Source organism: Staurois parvus, unplaced genomic scaffold (genome assembly GCF_062004578.1).
Source record: "Staurois parvus isolate SC_StPar_1 unplaced genomic scaffold, SC_StPar_1.0 ptg000463l, whole genome shotgun sequence".
NCBI lineage: Eukaryota > Metazoa > Chordata > Amphibia > Anura > Ranidae > Staurois > Staurois parvus.
The window spans coordinates 2,256,524-2,284,517 of record NW_028318259.1 but is presented as its reverse complement, the minus strand read 5'-3'; the positions used below and the strand labels follow the sequence as shown (position 1 = coordinate 2,284,517).

At 44.1% G+C, this 27,994-nt stretch overlaps 1 protein-coding gene across 1 annotated transcript in view; it reads left to right on the top strand.

Annotated features, from left to right (window-relative positions):
* DNAH2 (dynein axonemal heavy chain 2) overlaps positions 1 to 27,994 on the top strand; it is a 426,940-nt gene that overhangs the window by 9,984 nt on the left and 388,962 nt on the right. The window contains exons 2-3 of the mRNA XM_089688974.1: positions 14,368 to 14,507; positions 23,278 to 23,336. Coding sequence (XP_089545100.1) covers positions 14,384 to 14,507; positions 23,278 to 23,336 — 183 coding nt within the window. The 5' untranslated portion in view covers positions 14,368 to 14,383. The remainder of the gene's footprint in view (positions 1 to 14,367; positions 14,508 to 23,277; positions 23,337 to 27,994) is intronic.

Sequence of the window (27,994 nt, the reverse complement as noted above, 5' to 3'; positions counted from 1 at the left end):
ATAGCTTGTCCCCAGTCTCCAACATCTCCTATAGCATGTCCGCTGTCTCCAACATCTCCTTTAGCTTGTCCCCAGTCTCCAACATCTCCCATAGCATGTCTGCTGTCTCCAACATCTCCTATAGCTTGTCCCCAGTCTCCAACATCTCCTATAGCACGTCCCCAGTCTCCAACATCTCCTATAGCTTGTCCCCAGTCTCCAACATCTCCTATAGCTTGTCCCCAGTCTCCAACATCTCCTATAGCTTGTCCCCAGTCTCCAACATCTCCTATAGCATGTCCGCTGTCTCCAACATCTCCTATAGCTTGTCCCCAGTCTCCAACATCTCCCATAGCATGTCTGCTGTCTCCAACATCTCCTATAGCTTGTCCCCAGTCTCCAACATCTCCTATAGCACGTCCCCAGTCTCCAACATCTCCTATAGCATGTCCGCTGTCTCCAACATCTCCTATAGCTTGTCCCCAGTCTCCAACATCTCCTATAGCTTGTCCCCAGTCTCCAACATCTCCTATAGCTTGTCCCCAGTCTCCAACATCTCCTATAGCATGTCCGCTGTCTCCAACATCTCCTATAGCTTGTCCCCAGTCTCCAACATCTCCTATAGCTTGTCCCCAGTCTCCAACATCTCCTATAGCTTGTCCCCAGTCTCCAACATCTCCTATAGCATGTCCGCTGTCTCCAACATCTCCTATAGCTTGTCCCCAGTCTCCAACATCTCCCATAGCATGTCTGCTGTCTCCAACATCTCCTATAGCTTGTCCCCAGTCTCCAACATCTCCTATAGCACGTCCCCAGTCTCCAACATTTCCTATAGCTTGTCCCCAGTCTCCAACATCTCCTATAGCTTGTCCCCAGTCTCCAACATCTCCTATAGCTTGTCCCCAGTCTCCAACATCTCCTATAGCATGTCCGCTGTCTCCAACATCTCCTATAGCTTGTCCCCAGTCTCCAACATCTCCCATAGCATGTCTGCTGTCTCCAACATCTCCTATAGCTTGTCCCCAGTCTCCAACATCTCCTATAGCACGTCCCCAGTCTCCAACATCTCCTATAGCATGTCCGCTGTCTCCAACATCTCCTATAGCTTGTCCCCAGTCTCCAACATCTCCTATAGCATGTCTGCTGTCTCCAACATCTCCTATAGCTTGTCCCCAGTCTCCAACATCTCCTATAGCATGTCCGCTGTCTCCAACATCTCCTATAGCTTGTCCCCAGTCTCCAACATCTCCTATAGCATGTCCGCTGTCTCCAACATCTCCTATAGCTTGTCCCCAGTCTCCAACATCTCCTATAGCTTGTCCCCAGTCTCCAACATCTCCTATAGCATGTCCGCTGTCTCTAACATCTCCTATAGCTTGTCCCCAGTCTCCAACATCTCCTATAGCATGTCTGCTGTCTCCAACATCTCCTATAGCTTGTCCCCAGTCTCCAACATCTACTATAGTACGTCCCCAGTCTCCAACATCTCCTATAGCATGTCCCCAGTCTCCAACATCTCCTATAGCATGTCTCCAGTCTCCAACATCTCCTATAGCATGTCTCCAGTCTCCAACATCTCCTATAGCATGTCCCCAGTCTCCAACATCTCCTATAGCATGTCTCCAGTCTCCAACATCTCCTATAGCATGTCTCCAGTCTCCAACATCTCCTATAGCATGTCCCCAGTCTCCAACAACTCCTATGCTATCCTCACAGTCTCTGTCCATTTCCTGTTGCATGTCCTCAGTCTCTGACAGCTTTCTGTAGCATTACATTAACTGATTACAATATGTGGCCCTTTGGTAATGTCAAGGAGGACATGTGAACCCCTCGGCATCAATAAAGTTGCCCTCCCCTGGCGTACATTATTGTCGTTTGCTCAGTGGGTAAAATGAAGCCTGATTTGCAAGAAGGCAAAGGTTAAGCTGTGGTGTTGAATGTGCGTCTTGTATAAATAGGCCGGCCGGCCCCTCCAGAGTTGGTATGCCCAGGACCACAATTACGTCCAATTCTCTCCCAACGACGCTCAGTGTGGCGGGACACTTTGCCTGTAATCGGCGGGAACATTGCGCCGCGGTGCTGCAGATTGTGCACAGGCTGACATTTGAAAATGTTTTTTCCTTCTATTTTTACATAATCGCTCTGATTTATCGCTTAAAGGGAACACGTCACGCAGGTTTAACAGGCGCAGTGTAATCATTTTGGTCACTTGGCCTGTCCAGCCCACGTCCTACTTCCAATATCAGGATGGGATTAGGGACTTTATGGTTACACCTTTAGGCCCCATGTACACGGGACACTTCTGAACGATGGAAACTGCTGGAAAACATAGGTTAAAAACATTTGTTTAGCTGCATTTGCATAAAGCTTCTAAACGCAAACGCACATAAACGCGCATAAACATGTGCGTTTATGTGTGTTTGCGTTTAGAAGTTTTTTTTTAAAGATAAACACAGGAGAAGCCCAGAATGCACTGAAAAGTGGTAAATTGTGAACTATTTCAGACTGTTTCAGAGAAATACAGAGAGTAGAAGCAGAGACAGCAGTATGTGTTGAGATTAGCTTAGGTGTGAGTTGCTCATTAACATTTCTTTTGTTTCCAAGGGTGTGAAAGGTGTCTGGTGGAGTCATTAAGGCCACCTGGCAGGGGGTCTTCATGATGAATTTAAGGTGTGAATGGTCATTAACATATCATTTGTTTCCAAGGGTGGGAGAGGTCTGAGGTGTGAATGGTCATTAACATATCTTTTGTTTCCAAGGGTGGGAGAGGTCTGAGGTGTGAATGGTCATTAACATATCTTTTGTTTCCAAGGGTGGGAGAGGTCTGAGGTGTGAATGGTCATTAACATATCTTTTGTTTCCAAGGGTGGGAGAGGTCTGAGGTGTGAATTGGTCATTACAATGTGTGACAAGCTTAGTAGGAACATCCTGTGTTCAGTGTTTTGTCCATCTGAGTACCTTGATAACGCTTTGCATGCATTTTTCATGATGAAAAAAGGCTCTGGGCAGTATCGGGAACTGAAAGAGTTACAAAAAATTACTTAAAAAATGTAAATGCGATTTGCTGCTTTTACAAGTATTTTGCGTTCGAAACGCTGATAAAATCGACTGCTGAACGCAAGTTTTCTGCATTTAAAAAAATGACTGTAAACTCAAATGCCTGTAAACAAGGATGTGTACATGGACACATAGGGAAACATTAGGGAGAGTTCAGGGGCTGCTGAAAAAAACGCAGAACAGCTCCTAAACGTGAGTTTATCAGCTGCAGTGTACATGGGCCTTTACGAGTGTAAGCAATCCAGCTTCCGACTGCCCAACACATTAAATTCAAACTACTAACATTGACGTACAAAGCCATTCATAATACCACCCCAAACTACCTCACCGACCTGATACCCAAATACCACCCAACACGTACTCTTCGCTCCTCACAAGACCTCCTACTCTCTAGCTCCCTGGTCTCCCACGCCCGACTGCAGGACTTCTCCAGGACTTCTCCCATCCTCTGGAACTCACTACCCCAATCCATCAGACTGTGACCTACCCCCCTCACCTTTAGGCGCACCCTGAAAACCCATCTCTTCAGGGAAGCCTACCCCACCCTTACCTAACAGCTGATCTCCTCCACTCCTCCCACCACCCCATCCCCCACAGCCACTTCCTCCTGTACCTCTACCCCCTCCCTCCTAGATTGTAAGCAGGGCCCTCGAACCCCTCGTGTATTGTATTGTTACTGTATTGTCTCATGTTCTGTCCCCCACTATATTGTACAGCGCTGAGCAAACTTTTTGGCGCTATATAAATCCTGTATAATAATAATAATCATCACCATTGGAATGATGTAATGACAATGTTGTATGGTACAATTTGTCTGAATATTCAATTGACATTAATCTTTGAAATATTGTAGATCTTCCTGCTAACTGCATGGCTGCTAGTTTACCAAAACTTTTAGTATCATAAACAATTTCCAGATATTTTTGGTTTCATAAAACACTGTTTTCACTGTTGTCCCATCTCAGAGCTGATTATCTCCTCCAGCCTGAAGAAGAAAAGAAAAGAAGCTCCTCTAAGTGAAGTACAAGTCACTATTTAATAGGAGTCACATGTAGAACAACTCACATTTCTTTGTAAAAAATCTCCTCCAGCCTCTTGTAGCTTCTTCCTGTCTACATGCACTCGCTCCATTGTTGGCCGCACATTGTTGCCCTGGACTGGCTTCCTGATAGTGACAATGGTGGACCATCTGATAGAATGAAGTCAGCTACTCGGTAGAACCCACTAGAACAATTCTTTATTGGCTACGTGGCAGGATACAACAGTAACTTCTAATGCATTTCAGCCAAAGCCTTGCTCATAAGGCTGTGGACGAAACGCGTTAGAGGTTACTGCTGTATATACAGTTGTGTCCAAAATTATTCAACCCCCAATGCTGTAAAGGGGTTTAGGGACTATAGTGTACATTTGGAATTGTATTCAGAATCAAATCCTACAAGGACGTTGTAACTACCCAAATGCAACTAAAATGACATCAATTGTTTATGTAATACAGTAGTAAATGGTTCTTATGTGGTTTCTTCATTGCCACAATTATTCAACCCCTTAAAGACTACCACTCTGAAGAACAGAGGTTCATACAGGTGCTTTCCATCAGGTATTGAAAACACCTGTGGATGTCACCGAGCAGCAATCAAGCATAATAAGCACCAATTAGGCAGCTTTAAAATGACTGTGATACTCAGCTCCTTCTAGACATTTACTGGTGTGGTTACAAACATGGTGAAGGCAAGAGAATGGTCCAGGAAGACAAGAGAAGAGGTGATTTCTCTTCACAGGAAGGGCAATGGCTATAAGAAGATTGCAAAGATGTTAAACATACCAAGAGACACCTTAGGAAGCATCATTCGCAAATTCAAGGCAAAGGGCACTGTTGAAACGCTACCTGGTCGTGGCAGAAAGAAGATGCTGACTTCGACTGCTGTGCGCTACCTGAAGCGTAGAGTGGAGAGAAGTCCCCGTGTGACTGCTGAGGAACTGAGAAAAGATTTGTCAGATGTGGGTACAGAAGTTTCAGCCCAGACAATAAGACGCACACTGCGTAATGAAGGCCTCCGTGCCAGAACTCCCAGGCGTACCCCCTTGCTGTCTCCAAAGAATAAGAAGAGTCGACTGCAGTATGCCAAAAGCCATGTGGACAAACCACAAAAGTTGTGGGATAGTGTTCTGTGGACTGATGAAACAAAATTAGAACTGTTTGGGCCCATGGATCAACGCTATGTTTGGAGGAGGAAGAACAAGGCCTATGATGAAAAGAACACCTTGCCTACTGTGAAGCATGGTGGAGGGTCAATCATGCTTTGGGGCTGTTTTGCTTCTGCAGGTACAGGGAAGCTTCAGCGTGTGCAAGGTACCATGAATTCTCTTCAGTACCAGGAGATATTGGATGGAAACGTGATGCAGTCCGTCACACACCTGAGGCTTGGGAGACGTTGGACCTTTCAACAGGACAATGATCCCAAGCATACCTCCAAGTCCACTAGAGCATGGTTGCAGAGGAAAGGCTGGAACATTTTGGAGTGGCCATCGCAGTCACCAGACTTAAATCCGATTGAGAACCTCTGGTGGGACTTAAAGAAAGCAGTTGCAGTGCGCAAGCCTAAGAATGTGACTGAACTGGAGGCCTTTGCCCATGAAGAATGGGCGAAGATACCCGTAGATCGCTGCAAGACACTTGTGTCAAGCTATGCTTCACGTTTAAAAGCTGTTATAACTGTAAAAGGATGCTGTACTAAGTACTAAGATTGAATGTCACTTGGGGGTTGAATAAAACTGATAATGCTGTGAGCACAGAAAAGACATTTGTGGTTATTTCATTATAACTGTTATGTTATATTTGTCTGACCTACAAGTGCCTCTTTAATGTAAATGTAAGCAAGATGACTGAATGATCAAAAGCAATGTCAAACTGGCCAAAACACTCAATTTCAGTGGGGGTTGAATAATTTTGGACACAACTGTAGCTATGTAGACAATGAAGAATTGTTCCAATGGATGCTACTGAGTCGCCAACTTCATTGTATTAGAGGATTATTGCTACATTTCAAAGGCATTTGGGCCAGAGCACCGCTTCCCAGTCTCCCAGGTAATGCGTGGTAGAGCATGTTTTCTTTGTGCAATGGTGGACCATATTTACACACAGTGGTGCATTTAGGTTTCGTGCTGCCCTAGGCAACACAAAAATCTGCCCCCCCCCATGGAGAGACCCTGACACCGACCAACGCCCCCCTTCTCCACGAAGAGAGCCTTCCACTACCACCACCCCCCATACACTGACAACCCCCCACCCTGGTGAGAGAGAAGACACTCACCTTCACAGCTCCGGACATCCCCGGGAACAAGAATCAGCTTCTGCATACACCATCAAGCAGCCCGCAGCCTCTCTCAGATCCCACCTGGTCCCCATGCTGTGTGTGTCCCTTTTTTCAGGGGGCAGTGCTGCCCCCTTGAAAAATGCTGCTGCCCCCCTGAAAAATGCCACCCTAGGCAAATGCCTTGTTTGCCTTGTGGTACATGCGCCCCTGCCTACACATGTGCGCATACTTACCACCATTTTTAATCCCCATGACACTGTTAACCCCACCCATAGTCATCCTCAAACCCGTCTAGTGATTGGGTTGTCCTGTGTAGACCCCACCCAAACCCCACCTCTAAATATGCTAGGACCGCCCATTAGCCGTACCCAATCACTGTAGTAAATGTCTTCTTTTAGTTTCTGCATGCGCATTAGCTCAAATAAGGGTTACTCTGTGATATCGCCCATGACATACTATTATCGGGAATGAGGTCGAAGGTGTGGGACTGTCCCAACAAATCTGGGACAATTATTATTATTATTATACAGGATTTATATATTATTATTATACAGGATTTATATATTATTATTATTATTATACAGGATTTATATATTATTATTATTATACAGGATTTATATATTATTATTATACAGGATTTATATATTATTATTATTATTATACAGGATTTATATATTATTATTATACAGGATTTATATATTATTATTATTATACAGGATTTATATATTATTATTATTATTATTATACAGGATTTATATATTATTATTATACAGGATTTATATATTATTATTATTATTATACAGGATTCATATATTATTATTATACAGGATTTATATATTATTATTATTATTATACAGGATTTATATATTATTATTATACAGGATTTATATATTATTATTATACAGGATTTATATATTATTATTATACAGGATTTATATGGCGCCAACAGTTTGCTCAGCGCTTTACAATGTAACAGGAGACAATACAGCAACAATACAGTTCAATACAAGAGGGATTTAAGGGCCCTGATCCTTGGAGCTTACAATCTAGGAGGGAGAGGCTAATGGTACAAAAGGTAGTAACTGTGGGGGATGGAGTGGTTGGAAGAGTAAAAGATTCCATTATTAGCTGAGGGCAGGATAGGCTTCCCTGAAGAGATAGGTTTTCAGAGATCGCCTAAAAGTGGGCAGAGTAGGCGATAGTCTGATAAATTGGGGTAGAGAGTTCCAGAGGATGGGGGAAGTCCTGGATTTTTATCATCTATGTGTGTATTGGCACGGTCACTTGTAGTCACCACCGTCAACTGGCAAGATAGATTTTATCCCATAACGGGAAGTTCATGAACCAGATCATAAGGTATAATTTCAATAACTGCAGATGTAAAGCTCATCACCCCCCCCCCCCCCCTACAGATTTCTTTTGCTGAAGTCTGCGGGTGGGTCACATGATGCGCGTTGTTCCCTTTTTTTCAGTCGTCTCCGGGCAGTGGGTGATCCTGTATGATACCATTGTGATAACGCTAGTCCCATTATTATGCCGTGAATGAACCGGGTCACCATGATGCCCCATTAGGCGGCGGGCCTATGTCCCCCCTGCACTCACAGCAGCTCTGAGTTGAGTGATGCTGGGTGAAGTTCAATCTAGAAGACTGAGGACATCTTGTGGGGAAAAAGAAGTAATGCATGGGGACAGCTCTGGCTTGCAGGTGAGTATTGCAGCCTATGCTGCTTTTTCATTTTTAACATTTGCTGGGGTCTATTTTTTATGTAAAAAAAAATTGAGCTTTAATATTTAATCTTTAATTAAGATTTAATAAGATTGAAAAAAATGACATTATATTAACATGTTACATGATATATTCTATGAAATTTTAACAATTGGGTTTAGATCTACAATTGGGTTTAGATCTACGATTGGGTTTAGATCTATGATTGGGTTTAGATCTATGATTGGGTTTAGATCTACAATTGGGTTTAGCTCTATGATTGGATTTAGATCTATGATTGGGTTTAGCTCTATGATTGGGTTTAGATCTATGATTGGGTTTAGATGTACAATTGGGTTTAGATCTATGATTGGGTTTAGATCTACGATTGAGTTTAGATCCACGATTGGGTTTAGATCTATGATTGGGTTTAGATCTATGATTGGGTTAAAATCTATGATTGGGTTTAGATCTACAATTGGGTTTAGATCTACGATTGGGTTTAGATCTACAATTGGGTTTAGATCTATGATTGGGTTTAGATCTACAATTGGGTTTAGATCTACGATTGGGTTTAGATCTACAATTGGGTTTAGATCTACGATTGGGTTTAGACCTACAGTTGGGTTTAGATCTACGATTGGGTCTAGATCTACGATTGGGTTTAGATCTACGATTGGGTTTAGATCTACGATTGGGTTTAGCTCTATGATTGGGTTTAGCTCTATGATTGGGTTTAGCTCTATGATTGGGTTTAGATCTATGATTGGGTTTAGATCTATGATTGGGTTTAGATCTATGACTGGGTTTAGATGTACAATTGGGTTTAGCTCTATGATTGGGTTTAGATCTATGATTGGGTTTAGATCTATGATTGGGTTTAGATGTACAATTGGGTTTAGATGTACAATTGGGTTTAGATCTATGATTGGGTTTAGATCTATGATTGGGTTTAGATCTACGATTGAGTTTAGATCCACGATTGGGTTTAGATCTATGATTGGGTTAAAATCTATGATTGGGTTTAGCTCTACGATTGGGTTTAGATCTACGATTGGGTTTAGCTCTATGATTGGGTTTAGCTCTATGATTGGGTTTAGCTCTATGATTGGGTTTAGATCTATGATTGGGTTTAGATCTATGATTGGGTTTAGATCTATGATTGGGTTTAGATGTACAATTGGGTTTAGCTCTATGATTGGGTTTAGATCTATGATTGGGTTTAGATGTACAATTGGGTTTAGATCTATGATTGGGTTTAGATCTATGATTGGGTTTAGATCTACGATTGAGTTTAGATCCACGATTGGGTTTAGATCTATGATTGGGTTAAAATCTATGATTGGGTTTAGATCTACAATTGGGTTTAGATCTACGATTGGGTTTAGATCTACAATTGGGTTTAGATCTATGATTGGGTTTAGATCTACAATTGGGTTTAGATCTATGATTGGGTTTAGATCTACAATTGGGTTTAGATCTATGATTGGGTTTAGATCTACAATTGGGTTTAGCTCTACGATTGGGTTTAGATCTACGATTGGGTTTAGATCTACAATTGGGTTTAGATCTACGATTGGGTTTCGATCTACGATTGGGTTTAGCTCTACGATTGAGTTTCGATCTACGATTGGGTTTCGATCTACGATTGGGTTTCGATCTACGATTGGGTTTCGATCTACGATTGGGTTTAGCTCTACGATTGGGTTTAGATCTACGATTGGGTTTAGATCTAAGATTGGGTCTAGATCTACGATTGGGTCTAGATCTACGATTGGGTTTAGATCTACGATTGGGTTTAGATCTACGATTGGGTCTAGATCTACGATTGGGTCTAGATCTACGATTGGGTCTAGATCTACGATTGGGTTTAGATCTACGATTGGGTTTAGACCTACAGTTGGGTTTAGATCTACGATTGGGTTTAGACCTACAGTTGGGTTTAGATCTGCATAAAATCTGATATGTTTTCCAGACATTCCATCGCATGTTATTTTTTGTATGTATCTCAATCTGTCTCTGTGTGATCAGCACATGTACCTGCACCTTTCAGAGGTGGAAATGCAATAAACAGTCCGTGAAAAATGCATATGCAGTGCCTATACTGTAGACAGAGGGAAAAAATCTGTTTTCTTAGTGATTAGTAGAATGTCTCCAGTTTACCTCGATAGCTTTCGCTTTTTTTTTTTTTTTTTAATGTAAAACGTGAAGACTTCATTCCGAGACAGCGCAGGGAGAGTGGGATTGTTGGCAAGACGAGGCACCTGCAGGACGCTGTGAGTCAGCGCTGGAAAATACGCAGTGGTCCGACGGACTTGTTTACCTCTTCTCTGGCACGTGAGCACGTGTGCTGCACTCGGCTACTATGATTAATATGTTCTAGGACAACTATTTCACAAAATCAATGGAAATAAAAGTATGCCGGCAAATGATCTGACATGACATTATTTAGATTCTGTCTTTGGTCATTTAGTAATTAACATTATTTTATATTTGGAATTTTTTATTTTTTCTAAATGCCTGTAACTGCTTACAATTAGAAATGGTGACACTTGATGCCCACCACTATGTATGCAATGGTTTGGGGTGGGGGGGGACAGACTCATCCCCCTCCTGTCTGTATCACCCTGCAGGAGGAGGACAGACTCGTAGCCCCCTTCTGTCTGTATCACCCTGCAGGAGGAGAACAGACTCATATCCCCCTTCTGTCTGTATCACCCCCCAGGAGGAGGACAGACTCGTAGCTCCCTTCTGTCTGTATCACCCTGCAGGAGGAGGACAGACTCCTAGCCCCCTTCTGTCTGTATCATCCTGCAGGAGGAGGACAGACTCATAGCCCCCTTCTGTCTGTACCCTGCAGGAGGAGGACAGACTCATAGCCCCTTCTGTCTGTATCAACCTGCAGGAGGAGGACAGACTCATAGCCCCCTTCTGTCTGTATCACCCTGCAGGAGGATGACAGACTCATAGCCCCCTTCTGTCTGTATCACCCTGCAGGAGGATGACAGACTCATAGCCCCCTTCTGTCTGTACCCTGCAGGAGGAGGACAGACTCATAGCCCCTTCTGTCTGTATCAACCTGCAGGAGGAGGACAGACTCATAGCCCCCTTCTGCCTGTATCACCCTGCAGGAGGAGGACAGACTCATAGTCCTGAAAGGATGAACCTCCTGCGCTAGAAATGGAGCCCTATCTTGCAAGCCGCTGACACTAAACCTCCTACCAAAATGAGTGAATAACAATAAATAATATAAAGTGCAGCGCTAAACCTACAATCCCATATATATTAGCACTTTCATATATATTCACTATTATATATGGGATTGTAGGTTTAGCGCTGCACTTTATATTATTTATTGTTACAGACTCATAGCCCTCTTCTGTCTGTATCACCCTGCAGGAGGAGGACAGACTCCTAGCCCTCTTCTGTCTGTATCACCCTGCAGGAGGAGGACAGACTCATAGCCCCCTTCTGTCTGTATCGCCCCGCAAGAGGAGGACAGACTCCTAGCCCCCTTCTGTCTGTATCACCCTGCAGGAGGAGGACAGATTAATAGCCCCCTTCTGTCTGTATCACCCTGCAGGAGGAGGACAGACTCATAGCTCCCTTCTGTCTGTATCACCCTGCAGGAGGAGGACAGACTCGTAGCCCCCTTCTGTCTGTATCACCCTGCAGGAGGAGGACAGACTCACAGCCCCCTTCTGTCTGTATCACCCTGCAGGAGGAGGACAGACTCATAGCTCCCTTCTGTCTGTATCACCCTGCAGGAGAAGGACAGATTCATAGCCCCCTTCTGTCTGTATCACCCTGCAGGAGGAGGACAGACTCATAGCCCCCCTTCTGTCTGTATCACCCTGCAGGAGGAGGACAGACTCATAGCCCCCTTCTGTCTGTATCACCCTGCAGGAGGACAGACTCATAGCCCCCTTCTGTTTGTATCACCCTGCAGGAGGAGGACAGACTCATAGCCCCCTTCTGTCTGTATCACCCTGCAGGAGGAGGACAGACTCATAGCCCCCTTCTGTCTGTATCACCCTGCAGGAGGAGGACAGACTCATAGCCCCCTTCTGTCTGTATCACCCTGCAGGAGGAGGACAGACTCATAGCCCCCATCTGTCTATCTCCCTGCAGGAGGAGGACAGACTCCTAGCCCCCTTCTGTCTGTATCACCCTGCAGGAGGAGGACAGACTCATAGCCCCCTTCTGTCTGTACCCTGCAGGAGGAGGACAGACTCATAGCCCCTTCTGTCTGTATCAACCTGCAGGAGGAGGACAGACTCATAGCCCCCTTCTGTCTGTATCACCCTGCAGGAGGATGACAGACTCATAGCCCCCTTCTGTCTGTATCACCCTGCAGGAGGATGACAGACTCATAGCCCCCTTCTGTCTGTACCCTGCAGGAGGAGGACAGACTCATAGCCCCTTCTGTCTGTATCAACCTGCAGGAGGAGGACAGACTCATAGCCCCCTTCTGCCTGTATCACCCTGCAGGAGGAGGACAGACTCATAGTCCTGAAAGGATGAACCTCCTGCGCTAGAAATGGAGCCCTATCTTGCAAGCCGCTGACACTAAACCTCCTACCAAAATGAGTGAATAACAATAAATAATATAAAGTGCAGCGCTAAACCTACAATCCCATATATATTAGCACTTTCATATATATTCACTATTATATATGGGATTGTAGGTTTAGCGCTGCACTTTATATTATTTATTGTTACAGACTCATAGCCCTCTTCTGTCTGTATCACCCTGCAGGAGGAGGACAGACTCCTAGCCCTCTTCTGTCTGTATCACCCTGCAGGAGGAGGACAGACTCATAGCCCCCTTCTGTCTGTATCGCCCCGCAAGAGGAGGACAGACTCCTAGCCCCCTTCTGTCTGTATCACCCTGCAGGAGGAGGACAGATTAATAGCCCCCTTCTGTCTGTATCACCCTGCAGGAGGAGGACAGACTCATAGCTCCCTTCTGTCTGTATCACCCTGCAGGAGGAGGACAGACTCGTAGCCCCCTTCTGTCTGTATCACCCTGCAGGAGGAGGACAGACTCACAGCCCCCTTCTGTCTGTATCACCCTGCAGGAGGAGGACAGACTCATAGCTCCCTTCTGTCTGTATCACCCTGCAGGAGAAGGACAGATTCATAGCCCCCTTCTGTCTGTATCACCCTGCAGGAGGAGGACAGACTCATAGCCCCCCTTCTGTCTGTATCACCCTGCAGGAGGAGGACAGACTCATAGCCCCCTTCTGTCTGTATCACCCTGCAGGAGGACAGACTCATAGCCCCCTTCTGTTTGTATCACCCTGCAGGAGGAGGACAGACTCATAGCCCCCTTCTGTCTGTATCACCCTGCAGGAGGAGGACAGACTCATAGCCCCCTTCTGTCTGTATCACCCTGCAGGAGGAGGACAGACTCATAGCCCCCTTCTGTCTGTATCACCCTGCAGGAGGAGGACAGACTCATAGCCCCCATCTGTCTATCTCCCTGCAGGAGGAGGACAGACTCCTAGCCCCCTTCTGTCTGTATCACCCTGCAGGAGGAGGGCAGACTCATAGACCCCTTAGGTCTGTATCACCCTGCAGGAGGAGGACAGACTCATAGCCCCCTTCTGTCTGTATCACCCTGCAGGAGGAGGACAGACTCATAGCCTCCTTCTGTCTATATCACCCTGCAGGAGGACAGATTCATAGCCCCCTTTTATCTGTATCACTCTGAAGGAGGAGGACAGACTCATAGCCTCCTTTTGTCTCTGTCACCCGGCAGGAGAAGTACAGACTCATAGCCCCTCTCTGTCTTTTTCACCCTGCAGGAGCAGGTCAGGCTGCCAGTTTTCATGTTAAAGTGAAACTTCACTTAAAATTGACATTTCCACTTATTCTCTTCCTCCCCTTTCTGCCATATTGGGTATTTTTTTTTTTCTAACAGGTACTCGTTCCCATTTTTGCTTCTCTTGCCTAGGCAAGAATAGTGGAAGTTCTCCTCCCCCCTCCCCCACCCGCAACCTCTTGAGACATATCATATGCACCAAGAGGCTGCAGGACCACTCTGGAAATGCAGCATGTCTTGTACATGTGCAGTGGAGAGCCGGTAGTGAAAAAGCAGGAAGTCACAGACGGCTTCCCACAGTCAAGATGGCGGCACCAGAGACCCAAAGAACTGGCCTGGGTGAGGACAGCGCTGGATCCCTAGGCTGTTGAGCGTCTGTTTGATAAAATTCAGCAGCTACAGTATTTGTCATTTTTTTTTTCACATTGACTATAGTTCTTTGTTACTTCAATTTTAGTAACACTTTATTATATATTTTTTTTTAGGTCCAATACATGAAGAATGTCTGACCCGGACTATATTGATGCCTTGGCTGAGCTCCATGCTTTGGACCCATCAGATCCATTGGCTCTGTCTCCAGTAGATGTGGAGATTAGTGATGTGATCAGCACACATGAGAAGAATGGTAAGTCATTGTACCTGATGGAAGATAAACGTTACAGTGTGACAAAACTTCATCTGACTTCATATTTATTACCTGAAATTCCTGTTATATTTTTATACAATGTACTGAAGTATCTACAAGTACCGAGATATACAGTATATCATCAGATTGTCTGCAATAAGATCTGTCTGTGTTGCTTAACCCCCCTGGAGGTATTCCCGAGTGTAGCTCGGAGTTAACTTTCAGTACCAGAAGCGGTGACCCCGAGCTACACTCGGGAATACACTGCAGCGTTGCTCTGGGATCCTTCCAGCACTTACCTTGTCCTGCGCTCCCGTGATGTGTCCCCTGCAGCGTCCCCGGCCATCTCCTCCGGCCGATGCCGGCATCCGTCTTCTGGGTTCCGTTCCCTGCGACGTCGGGACGTACGGGGGATGGAACCGGTGGGAAATTCAAAAATGTCAAAAACTGACATTCACTAAATACACTAAAATCTGATAATATTCCATTACTGTATCAAACCATTTCACATACATTTTGTCCCGAGTGCTTTGTCCTGCGCCCTGCCTGCATTTTTACTGTTCTTTCTGCCTGGAAACTGAGAAACAATCATGGCGAAGCTGGCAAAGTAAGTGGTACTAACAAGGAAGAGCTGGAAGAACATTTGGCAACTAATTAGGTTAATTCTCAACAGGTCAGTAATATGATTGGGTATAAAAAGAGCATCTTAGAGAGTCAGAGTGAAGTAAAGATGAGCAGAAGTAAATCTGTGAAAAGCTGCGTCTAAAAATTGTCAATTTCAGAATAAAAGTGCAAAGACTTTAAATATACCATCATCTACAGCAGCCTTTCTCAACCACGGTGCCCAGGCACCCTGGGGTACCTTGAGGTTTCTTCAGGGGTGCTTGGCAAAATGTCCAAAAATTGCCCAAAACTTTTATACAAGCCAGCGGGTGGAACAAGCCTGCCTTTTAATTACACAAGTCACAGGTTTTCATTGTGCACCATTACAACCTTCTAGCCGCAGGAGTCCTGACAACCAATGACATCTTCAGTTGATAAGGAGGTTGTCAGCCACCTGCACAGCATCCTAGTTTGACCATCCCTTGCCTCTCTCTGTCAGTGCTGGGGTCACATTAGCTCAGTGATGGGGAAAAACTGAGGGAGAGGAGAAACACTGGAATACTAGTCATTACAATTGTGCAAAAGTGTATTTGCTTTGGAAGATTAAATCGCCTCTAATGTTGAGTGTCCTACATGTGTGGATGTTGATGCGTTATATAAAACTAGTAGAACAGTTTTTCACATTTTAGAATGGGGTGCCTCAATACTGTCCATCATTTTTAAGGGTGCCTCGGGACTGTCCATAATTTTAAAGGGTGCCTTGACTGAAAAAAGGTTGAGAAACACTGATCTACAGTACACCGTATTATCCAAAACTGCAAGTTAAAGCTCTATCATGGAAAGAAGAAGCCATATTTGAACAAGATCCAGAAACACTGCATCTTCTGTTGGTCTGGGTATAAAAAGAGCATCTTAGAGAGTCAGAGTGTCTCAGAAGTAAAGATGAGCAGAAGTAAATCTGTGAAAAGCTGTGTCTAAAAATCGTCAATTTCAGAATAATATTATTCAACGTAAAAGTGCAAAGACTTTAAATATACCACCATCTACAGCAGCCTTTCTCAACCAGGGTGCCCATGTACCCTGGGGTACCTTGAGGTTCCTTCAGGGGTACTTGGCAAAATGTCCAAAAATTGCCCAAAACTTGTATACAAGCCAGCGGGTGGAACAAGCCTGCATTTTAGTTACACAAAGCCACAGGTTTTCATTGGGCACCATTATGACCTTCTAGCTGCAGGAGTCCTGACAACCGATGACATCTTCAGTTGATAAGGAGGTTGTCAGCCACCTGCACAGCATCCTAGTATGACCCTCCCCTGCCTCTCTCTGTCAGTGCTGGGGTCACATTAGCTCAGTGATGGGAAAAAACTGAGGGAGAGGAGAAACACTGGAATACTAGTCAGTACCAGTGTGCAAAAGTGTATTTGCTTTGGAAGATTAAATCCCCTCTAGTGTTGGGTGTCCTACATGTGTGGATGTTGATGCGTTATATAAAACTAGTAGAACAGTTTTTCACATTTTAGAATGGGGTGCCTCAATATTGTCCATAATTTTAAAGGGTGCCTTGACTGAAAAGAGGTTGAGAAACACTGATCTACAGTACACCGTATTATCCAAAACTGCAAGTTAAAGCTCTATCATGGAAAGAAGAAGCCATATTTGAACAAGATCCAAAAACACTGCATCTTCTGTTGGTCTGGGTATAAAAAGAGCATCTTAGAGAGTCAGAGTGTCTCAGAAGTAAAGATGAGCAGAAGTAAATCTGTGAAAAGCTGTGTCTAAAAATCGTCAGTTTCAGAATAATATTATTCAACGTAAAAGTGCAAAGACTTTAAATATACCACCATCTACAGCAGCCTTTCTCAACCAGGGTGCCCATGTACCCTGGGGTACCTTGAGGTTTCTTCAGGGGTACTTGGCAAAATGTCCAAAAATTGCCCAAAACTTGTATACAAGCCAGCGGGTGGAACAAGCCTGCATTTTAGTTACACAAAGCCACAGGTTTTCATTGTGCACCATTACGACCTTCTAGCCGCAGGAGTCCTGACAAACGATGACATCATCAGTTGATAAGGAGGTTGTCAGCCACCTGCACAGCATCCTAGTTTGACCCTCCCCTGCCTCTCTCTGTCAGTTCTGGGGTCACATTAGCTCAGTAATGGGGAAAAACTGAGGGAGAGGAGAAACACTGGAATATTAGTCAGTACCAATGTGCAAAAGTGTATTTGCTTTGGAAGATTAAATCGCCTCTAATGTTGGGTGTCCTACATGTGTGGATGTTGATGCGTTATATAAAACTAGTAGAACAGTTTTTCACATTTTAGAATGGGGTGCCTCAATATTGTCCATAATTTTAAAGGGTGCTTCGGGACTGTCCATAATTTTAAAGGGTGCCTCGGGACTGTCCATAATTTTAAAGGGTGCCTCGGGACTGTCCATAATTTTAAAGGGTGCCTCGAGACTGTCCATAATTTTAAAGGGTGCCTCGGAACTGTCCATAATTTTAAAGGGTGCCTCGGGACTGTCTATAATTTTAAAGGGTGCCTCGAGACTGTCCATAATTTTAAAGGGTGCCTCGAGACTGTCCATAATTTTAAAGGGTGCCTCGGGACTGTCCATAATTTTAAAGGGTGCCTCGGGACTGTCCATAATTTTAAAGGGTGCCTCGGGACTGTCCATAATTTTAAAGGGTGACTCGGGACTGTCCATAATTTTAAAGGGTGCCTCGGGACTGTCCATAATTTTAAAGGGTGCCTCGGGACTGTCCATAATTTTAAAGGGTGACTCGGGACTGTCCATAATTTTAAAGGGTGCCTCGAGACTGTCCATAATTTTAAAGGGTGCCTCGGGACAGTCCATAATTTTAAAGGGTGCCTCGAGACTGTCCATAATTTTAAAGGGTGCCTCGGGACTGTCCATAATTTTAAAGGGTGACTCGGGACTGTCCATAATTTTAAAGGGTGCCTCGGGACTGTCCATAATTTTAAAGGGTGACTCGGGACTCTCCATAATTTTAAAGGGTGACTCGGGACTGTCCATAATTTTAAAGGGTGCCTTGACTGAAAAAAGGTTGAGAAACACTGATCTACAGTACACTGTATTATCCAAAACTGCAAGTTAAAGCTCTATCATGGAAAGAAGAATCCATATTTAAACAAGATCCAGAAACACTGCATCTTCTGTTGGTCTGGGGACCAACTTGAGGGACCTTCTGGCTTGTTATCAGCGCTCAGTTCAAAAGCCTGAATCTCTGATGGTATGGGGGTGCATTGGTGCGTATGGAATAGGCAGTTTGTAAATCTGGAAAAGCCCCATCAATGCTGAAAGATGTATCCAGGTTGTAGAGCAGCATTTGCTCCCATCCAGATGACTTCTTTTTCAGGGAAGGTCTCACATATTTCAGCAGGACAATGCTAAACCGCATACTGCATCTATGACAACAGCATGGCTTCGTAGTAGAAGAGTCCAGGTGCTTATCTGGCCTGCCTGAAGTCCAGACCTTTCACCAATTGAAAATAGTTGGTGCATCTTGAAACAAAAAATATGTCAAAGAAGAGCCAGCACTGTTCAGCAGTTAGAATCCTATATCAGGCAAGAAATGGGACAACATTCCTCTCGTAAAACTCCAGCCGTCTCCTCAGTCACCACTTTCACAGAGCGTTGTTAAAGGAATAGGGGAAGCTACAATGTGATATACATGTCCCTGTCCCAACTTTTTTGAGACATGTTGCTGCCGTCAATTTCAATATTCCCTTATTTTTTTCTTAAAATGGTACCGGTACATTTTCTCGGTTTAAACATTTGATTTTTTTTTCTATTTTCTCCTTTGAATAAAAAATGGATTTATGAGTCTTGTAAATCATTGCATTCTGTTTAATGTAGATTTTATAGTGCCCCACCTTTATTGGAATCAGGTAACGTAAATAACAACATGATTATTGTGTGACAATGGCAAAGAAAGTGGGTGGGATATATTAGGCAGCAAGTGAACATGTTGTCCCTGAAGTTGACATGTTGAAAGCAAAAAAAATGGACAAGTGTAGTGACTTTGACAAGAGCCAAAATGTACTATCTAGATGACCGGGTCAGAACAGCTCCAAAACTGCAGCTCTTGTGGGATGTTCCTGGTCTGCAGTGGTCAGGATCGACCAAAAGTGGTTCTAGGAAGAAAAACCGGTGACAGTCATGGGTGGCCAAGGCCCATGTGGGAAGCAAAGGATGGCCCATTTAGTTTGATCCAATAGATCTAAATGGAGCTATGGGAGCTCAAATTGCTGAAAAAGTGAATGCTGATTCTGATAGATGTCAGAACACTCAGTTTGTTGTGTATGGAGCTGCTTAGTCACAGACCAGTCATGGTGCCCATGCTGACCCGTGTCCATCACCATAACTACCTACAATGGGCACGTGAGCATCAGAACTGGACCACGGAGCAATGGAAGAAGGTGGCCTGGTCTGATGAATCACATTTTCTTTTACATCATGTAGATGGCTGGGTGTGTGTTCATCGCTTATCTGGAGAAGAAATGGCACCAGGATGCAGTATGGGAAGAAGGCAAGCTGGTGAAGTGGGATGCCTTAGGTAATGTTCTGCTTGAAAGCCTTGGGTCCGGCCATTCATGTGGATGTTACTTTGACAACTACCACCTACCTAAACATTGTTACTGACCACGTACACCCCTTAATGGAAATGGTATTTCCTGATGGCAATGGCCTCTTTCAGCAGGATAATGTGCCCTGCTACACTGCAAAAATGGTTCAAGAATGGTTTGAGGAACAGAACAATGAGTTCAAGGTGATGACATGGCCTCCAAATTCTCCAGATCTCAATCCAACCAAGCATCTGTAGGATGTGTTAGAAAAACAAGTCCTATCCATGGAGGCCCCACCTCGCAATTTACAGGACACAGCATACCTTCAGAGGTCTAGTGGTGTCCACGCCTCAATGGGCCAGGGCTGTTTTGGCAGCTAAATGGGCTGTTTTAGTTGCAAAAGGGGGACCTACTTAATATTAGGTGGGTGGTTATAAAGTACACATGCACACACAACTATTATTGCAATCTAATATGTCAGCCATATTTGAGGTTACATAATACCTAAACCCTGATGAAGAGGTTGTGTCTGAACCCTCAATATGTGTTGGATTTCTCATTATACTATTCAATAAAGTATCATTTTGCACCCATTGGTGTATGGGCAGCACAGTGGCTAAATGGTTAGCGCTTCCGCCTGGCAGTACTAGGGTCATTGGTTCGAATCCCAACCACGGCACCACTTGCCTGGAGTTTGCATGTTCTCCCTGTGCATGCGTGGGTTTCCTCCGGGTACTCCAGTTTCCTCCCACATTCCAAAGACATGCTGGTAGGTTAATTGGCTTCTCTCTAAATTGTCCCTAGTATGTGTATGTATGAATGTAAGTTAGGGACCTTAGATTGTACGCCCCTTGAGGGTTAGGGACCTTAGAATGTACCCCCCTTGAGGGTTAGGGACCTTAGATTGTACCCCCCTTGAGGGTTAAGGACCTTAGATTGTACCCCCCTTGAGGGTTAAGGACTGATGTGAATGTACAATATACAATATAAAGTGCTGTGTAAATTGATGGTGATATATAAGTACCTGAAATAAAATAATTGGTGTGGTGCTGTTACTGCTTTCTACATAGATGGACTTCTCTCTGGGATTTCTGGTACATGTGAGCAGCCTCACCAAAACAAGTCCGCTTGATCAATGAGAGGGTCTTTCACAATACTAATTATTAATAATAGGAGATCTATGTATGTATGTTTCAAGATTTTTATTGCCATCTGTGTGTTGCTATTTGGGAAGATTTTTCCCGGATTTCCCTTCAGGACAGAAAGTGAAGGGAAATCTCTCCAAAACGAAAATACAAACAAAACACATTTTCAGTATAGTGAGTAAGGGTTAAAGTGCTACTAAACCCCGGACCCTGCATTCACTATATCCGGTCTCCCCGGACCCTGCATTCACTATATCTGCTCTCCCCGGACCGCGCATTCACTATATCCGGTCTCCCCGGACCCTGCATTCACTATATCCGGTCTCCCCGGACCCTGCATTCACTATATCCGGTCTCCCCGGACCCTGCTTTCACTATATCCGGTCTCCCCGGACCCTGCATTCACTATATCCGCTCTCCCCAGACCCAGCATTCACTATATCCGGTCTCCCCGGACCCTGCATTCACTATATTTGCTCTCCCCGGACCCTGCATTCACTATATCCGGTCTCCCCGGACCCTGCATTCACTATATCTGGTCTCCCCGGACCCTGCATTCACTATATCCGGTCTCCCCGGACCCCGCATTCACTATATCCGGTCTCCCCAGACCCTGCATTCACTATATCCGGTCTCCCCGGACCCTGCATTCACTATATCCGCTCTCCCCGGACCCCGCATTCACTATATCCGGTCTCCCCAGACCCTGCATTCACTATATCTGGTCTCCCCGGACCCTGCATTCACTATATCCGGTCTCCTCGGACCCTGCATTCACTATATCCGGTCTCCTCGGACCCTGCATTCACTATATCTGGTCTCCCCGGACTCTGCATTCACTATATCTGGTCTCCCCGGACCCTGCATTCACTATATCTGGTCTCCCCGGACCCTGCATTCACTATATCCGCTCTCCCCGGACCCTGCATTCACTATATCCGGTCTCCCCGGACCCTGCATTTACTATATCCGGTCTCCCTGGACCCTGCATTCACTCTATCTGGTTTCCCAGGAACCTGCATTCACTATATCTGGTCTCCCTGGACCCTGCATTCACTATATCTGGTCTCCCTGGACCCTGCATTCACTATATCTGGTCTCCCCGGACCCTGCATTCTCTATATCCGCTCTCCCTGGACCCTGCATTCTCTATATCCGGTCTCCCCGGACCCTGCATTCACTATATCCGGTCTCCCCGAACCCTGCATTCACTATATCCGGTCTCCCCGGACCCTGCATTCACTATATCCGGTTTCCCAGGAACCTGCATTCACTATATCTGGTCTCCCAGGACCCTTCATTAACTATATCCGCTCTCCCTGGACCCCGCATTCACTATATCCGCTCTCCCCAGACTCTGAATTCACTATATCCGCTCTCCCCGGACCCTGCATTCACTATATCCGGTCTCACCGGACCCCGCATTCACTATATCTGGTCTCCCCGGACCCCACATTCACTATACCTGGTCTCCCCGGACCCTGCATTCACTATATCTGGACTCCCTGGACCCCTCATTCACTATATCTGGTCTCCCCGGACCCTGCATTCACTATATCTGGTCTCCCCGGACCCTGCATTCACTATATCTGCTCTCCTCGGACCCTGCATTTACTATATCCGGTCTTCTCGGACCCTGCATTCACTATATCTGGTCTCACACTGAACACAGAATATGTTAATTCAATCATGTTAGTAAATACAGTATAAACAACTGCTAAATACCTTTTCTCATCAGCAGTTAGAGCAGTCTTGTGACTTCTATCAGTGTCCAGCAGAGCACTGGTTAAAGCTTTCAGGGGGAGTTTTCTTTCTGCTTTAGGAGGATAGAAATCCCCTGACCTCTGTTTGGACAGGGCTGATTGGCCCTGTGCTGATCACATGCATTCTCCAAAGAAAAAAAAACCTCTTTAGCAATACAAACTAAACTGAGCATGTGCAGAGTTTCTCCACATTATTTGTCTTTTGAGGAGATAAAAGGGGGACACTGGGAGAAGGGGAGGATCAGAGAAGACAGGATCAAACAGCCTTTTTACACAATGCAGAGGATTAACCCCTTAGATTCCACAGTGAGTATAACAAGCATGCTTTACTGCATCTACAGACTGATTGTACTGATGTGGGTTTAGTAACACTTTAAAATGGTGGGTGGTATATAGCCCCTTGTATTGTGTTGTAGAAGATGTTGGGGCCAGGGGCGGACTGACCATCTGGAAACTCGGGCACTGCCCGAGGGCCCAGGGTCAGTAGGGGGCCCCATGAGATGCCCCTGGTACCTTTTTTCATAGGCTTTTTTGAGTTTGGGCAAGGACACAGGGGCCCCATGATCCCCTATTGCCCAGGGGCCCCATGAGTTGTCAGTCCACCCCTGGTTGGGGCCCTACATATTCTATATGTAGCAACATAATAGAGGATTATTTTTGTTTTCTGCAGAAGACACAAGAGAAGACAAGGCTCCGTCACCAGTTGTCGTGGAGGAACATCTAGATTTGGTAAGTAGAAGACGATTGGCTTTGTGATCGTGCACTGTACCTGTTAAGTGCACATATAGGCAAAGGTAAAAAAGCTAAATTTGCAGTATGATGTATTTTGTCACCAGCATTAAAAGCATTAACATAATTTTGTATTTCTTGGTTTAATCAGTAGATCAGTTATTTTTCCACTTCCTTAAACAGGGTGACAACACTTTGAAATGACACAGCAGCGTTGTCACCCTGTGTACAGCTAAAACGAAAACCCAACGTCAGCTAACACTTTTATAAAGAGGAATTAAACTTCGCATATGCTTACATACGCTGCAGCAGTGCAACACTGCAAGTTCCCTTGCAGGCATCGGCTTCATTTGAGATGTATGTACTTACCTATTTTTAATCTGGTCAGATTCGGTCTCCTGCAGCTCCGGCTCTCCTGTGTGAGCAGCTGCTGCAGGGGGAGAGGAGGGAGCACTGACAATGGCTGGGCCATGGGAGCCTGTGGGAGTTTTCCAAATTCACAGCTGTTGTCGAGCTCTCCCTTACACAGATCATGTGCCTGGACTGGAGCAGATTGAAAATAGGAAAGTATATGGATCTTTTTTATACAGGTTACTCAGGAAAGGTAGAAGACGTGGGGGAGGAACATTGTTAAGAATAGTTATAGTTGGGGTTTTCTTCCACTAAGTAAAAACTTATGTCTACGAAGGTAAGGGGCATCCGTAGATTAAAACAAACTGTGCAGGTTTAGAAGAGTGGGTGATGCGTTGCATGAGCTTCCAATGTTGGCCCTGAAATGCCAGGATAGTAGAAGCCCCCCCCCCCCCCCAATGACCCCTTTTTGGAGTAGACACTCCAAGCTATTTGCCGAGGGGCATGGGGAGTTGTGGCAACAAATGGGCAGATCTCATTTGTTGCCACAAGTTTTTGGAAAATAAAGAAAGAAAACAAAAATGTATTTTCTCTTTTCTTTTTTTCTTTTTTCCGTGACAAAAATGATATCTTCAAAATACTAAGGGGTCATTTGGGGTGGTGTTTGTACTATCCTGGCATTTCAGGGTCTCTGAAACTCTGATAGGTAGTGAGGAAGTGATACGAAGAAATATACTCTTTGAAAGTCTGAAGGTAGTCATTGGATTTTGGGGGCCTGTATGTGGCTAGGCTGCCAAAACGTCTCTCACATGTGGTGTCCCCATACTCGGGAGAAGTAGCAGAATATGTTTTGGGGTGTTATTCCACATATATCCATGGCATGTGTGAGCAATATATCATTTAAATGACTACTTTGTGTAAATAAAACCAAAACATTTTTCCATAAATTTGTGACAATAAATAAAATCTTCCATGAACTCAACATGCCTGTCAGCAAATTCCTTGAGGGGCCTACTTTCCACAAAGGGGTCATTTGGATGTGGTGTACTGCCCTGGCATTGTAGCACCTCAAGAATTGTGATGGGCAGTCAGAAGTAAAAGCTGTGTAAATTCCAGTATCTATACCATAGTTTGTAGACGCTATAACTTTCACATAAACCAACTATTATACACGTATATTTTTTTTTTCACCAAAGACATGTAGAAGAATACATTCTGGCCTAAATTTATGACTAAATTTGAGTTGATTGGATATTTTTCATAACAGAAAGTAGAAAATATCCTGTTTCTTGTTCTTAGTTTTTGTTATTTTTTTCATTTATGTCACAAAAAATAAAAAACCCAGCGGTGACCAAATATCACCAAAAGAAAGCTCTATTTGTGTGAAAATGGGTAAAATTGGGTACACAGTTGCATGACTATGCAATTACCAGTTGAAAAAGCACGCAGTTACCAGTTGAAGTAGTGCAGTGCCGAATAGCACAAAATGGCCTGGTCATGAAGGGGGTACCTTCCAGGGCTGAAGTGGCCTTTTCTGACACTTTTTGTTCACATGAAAACCCCCTTTTTTTTGCTAGAAAATTACTTTTAACCCCCCAAACATTATATATTTTTTTTAAAGCAGAGGCCCTAGAGAATAAAACCCTAGAGATGGCTGAAAGGCCATCTGAGGTCGCCATGGCTCCCCAACTAACATTCATTCGTAGAGCCTACCCCGGATGATACAGTAACAGATTTATACAGTTGCAAGAAAAAGTATGTGAACCCCTTGGGATTACGTGGAGTTTTGCATGAATTGGGCATAAAATGTGCTCTGAACGTCATCTAAGTCACAACAATAGAAGAACGCAGTCTGCTGAACATAATACTACACAAACATTAGATGTTGCCATGGTTTAATTGCACATAACATGTAAACATGTTTTTTTTAATTATTTATTTCGCTTTTTTTAAATTTTTACACGGTCTCTTTAATTTTTTTTTTTTGTTATCACAGGGAATGTAAATATCTCCTGTGATAGCAATAGGATTTACCCCCCTTCCTGACCAGTCCATTTTTTGTGTTATGGCGCTGCGTTACTTTAACCCCCTGGCGGTATTCTCGAGTGTTGCTCGGGGTAAAGTTTCAGCACCAGAAGCGGTAACACCGATCTACACTTGGGAATACACTGCAGCGTTGCTCCGGGATCTCTTCTTCACTTACCTTGTCCTGCGCTCCCGCGATGTCCCCCCTGCAGTGTCCCCGGCAATGTCCTCCGGCCGATGCCGGCATCTGTCTTTTGGGTTCCGGTCCCTGTGACGTCAGGACGTACGGGGATAGAACTGGCGGGAAATTTAAAAATGTGAAAAAGTGACATTCACTAAATACACTAAAATCACATAGTATAACATTCCTGTATCAAACCATTTCACATACATTTTGTCCCGAGTGCTTTGTCCTGTCCCCTGTTTGCATTTTTACTGTTCTTTCTGCCTGGAAACTGAGAAACGTCCATGGCGTCCAAAAAGCGTCCCTTTAGTTCAAAAGTGGTTTTAGACCGGCTAGAGAACAGCGATAGTAAATCAGAACCACTTGCAGAATTGAGTGATAATGATTCGTGGGGGAAATTCATCATCAGACACTGAAAACGTTCAAATTTCAGTGTTTTTTGTTTTGATTATATTATTGAATTAAATTTATTATTATATTATTATTTTTTATGATTATTTATTAAATTATAATTTATAATTTCATGTTTCAAATTGTAACATACCAGGGATATTTACTAGACTCTTGTTTGGACAGATTTCAGTGAGTTATTCCTAAAAATTACAGGCCTACAATAAAAAAAAATACATATTTCCATGCAAAAAAATGTACCGCTTTGAGCACAGAAATATGGACATAATCAGACCGCTAGGGAGGTTACCTTTGTACCTCCTTAGGCCTAACTGAAAAACTCCCAGAGATGGCATCATCCCATCCTGCCTTGTTGCTAGGATTTTACTAAGACACACCCAGCTGATACAAACCCCCTTGCATGTGCTCTGTCTCCCCTGTCGCAGTAGCTCTGAGCTCAGCGATGTTGCGATGAAGGAGACAGTAGACCACACATGTGCGGGGTTTGAGATCTTGCTTCTCTGATGGTGGGGGTGACCACTAACAGCTGGGAGTTTGTGATCAATATCCTTGCAAAAAGGCTGGAGGGGATGATGGTATGTAGATGGCCTACACATATAGCAAGAGAATTCTTCAACTTTATGCAGGCCATAGACGGGTCGAAAACTGTCCATTTTAAAAAAAAAAAAAAACGAAAAATTGGTCGTTCAATAGGCCGATGTTACCACCAACTGTAACAAAAATCGGCCGATTTTCGTCCCGTCTACAGCCGGCATTTAATTACTTCTGTCCCTGCAGAGAGCTCCGCTATTATATTTGACATGAAAAAGTATTGCGGTTGCAACAATGTATCTATTTGAATCCGTTTCGGATACAGATGTTTTTATTCGGATACAAAGGGATACATTGTTGCAACTGCAAAACTTTTTCATATAAAATATAATAGCAGACTGGAATTCTTTTTTTTTCTTCTACTTCTTTTTCTTCTTCTACTTCTTTTTCTTCTTCTCTTTCTTCTTCTTACAGGTCACGGCTCATGCGCAGATTTTTTATCGGTAAAATGATCGGCCGATTTGCCCATCATTGCCGGGAAAATCAGCCGATCGGCAAAACCAGCTGATTTTTTTCCAACTTTACCGATAAAAAATGTGCCAAAACCCCGAAAAACGGCCAACCAATTAAGCCATTAATGGTGCGAAAATCGGACGATTTTCAACCCATCTATGGCCTGCATAAGTCAAAGCTGCAAAGTTTGTTTTTATCTACAGACGCCCCTTACCCGCATAGGCAGTTTTTTTGGTGAAGGTGAACTAACTCTTGCAATCGCATCTTTTATATTATACCAAAACAATGGGTAATATATTACATAGTTACATAGTTAGTCTGGCTGAAAAAAATACAAAAGTCCATACAGTTCAACCATAGAAAAAAAAAATATTGTGTTGGTGTGCACCATAATTAAATCTATGGGTTTTTTTTACTGTTTGATTAACCGTTGTACTAATATAGTGCGATACAAAAATGGAATTACCACCGTTTCATTCTCCAGGTTCTCTGCTTTCAGAAAATATATGATCTTTGGGGGGTATTAATAAATCTTTAGGCCGAAAATGTGCAAACAAAATGTTCTCTGGCAGCAAAAGGATCTAAAAGACAACTTGTACTTGTTCCCAAGGCTGCACCCTGTACATATGTACTTACACCTTCT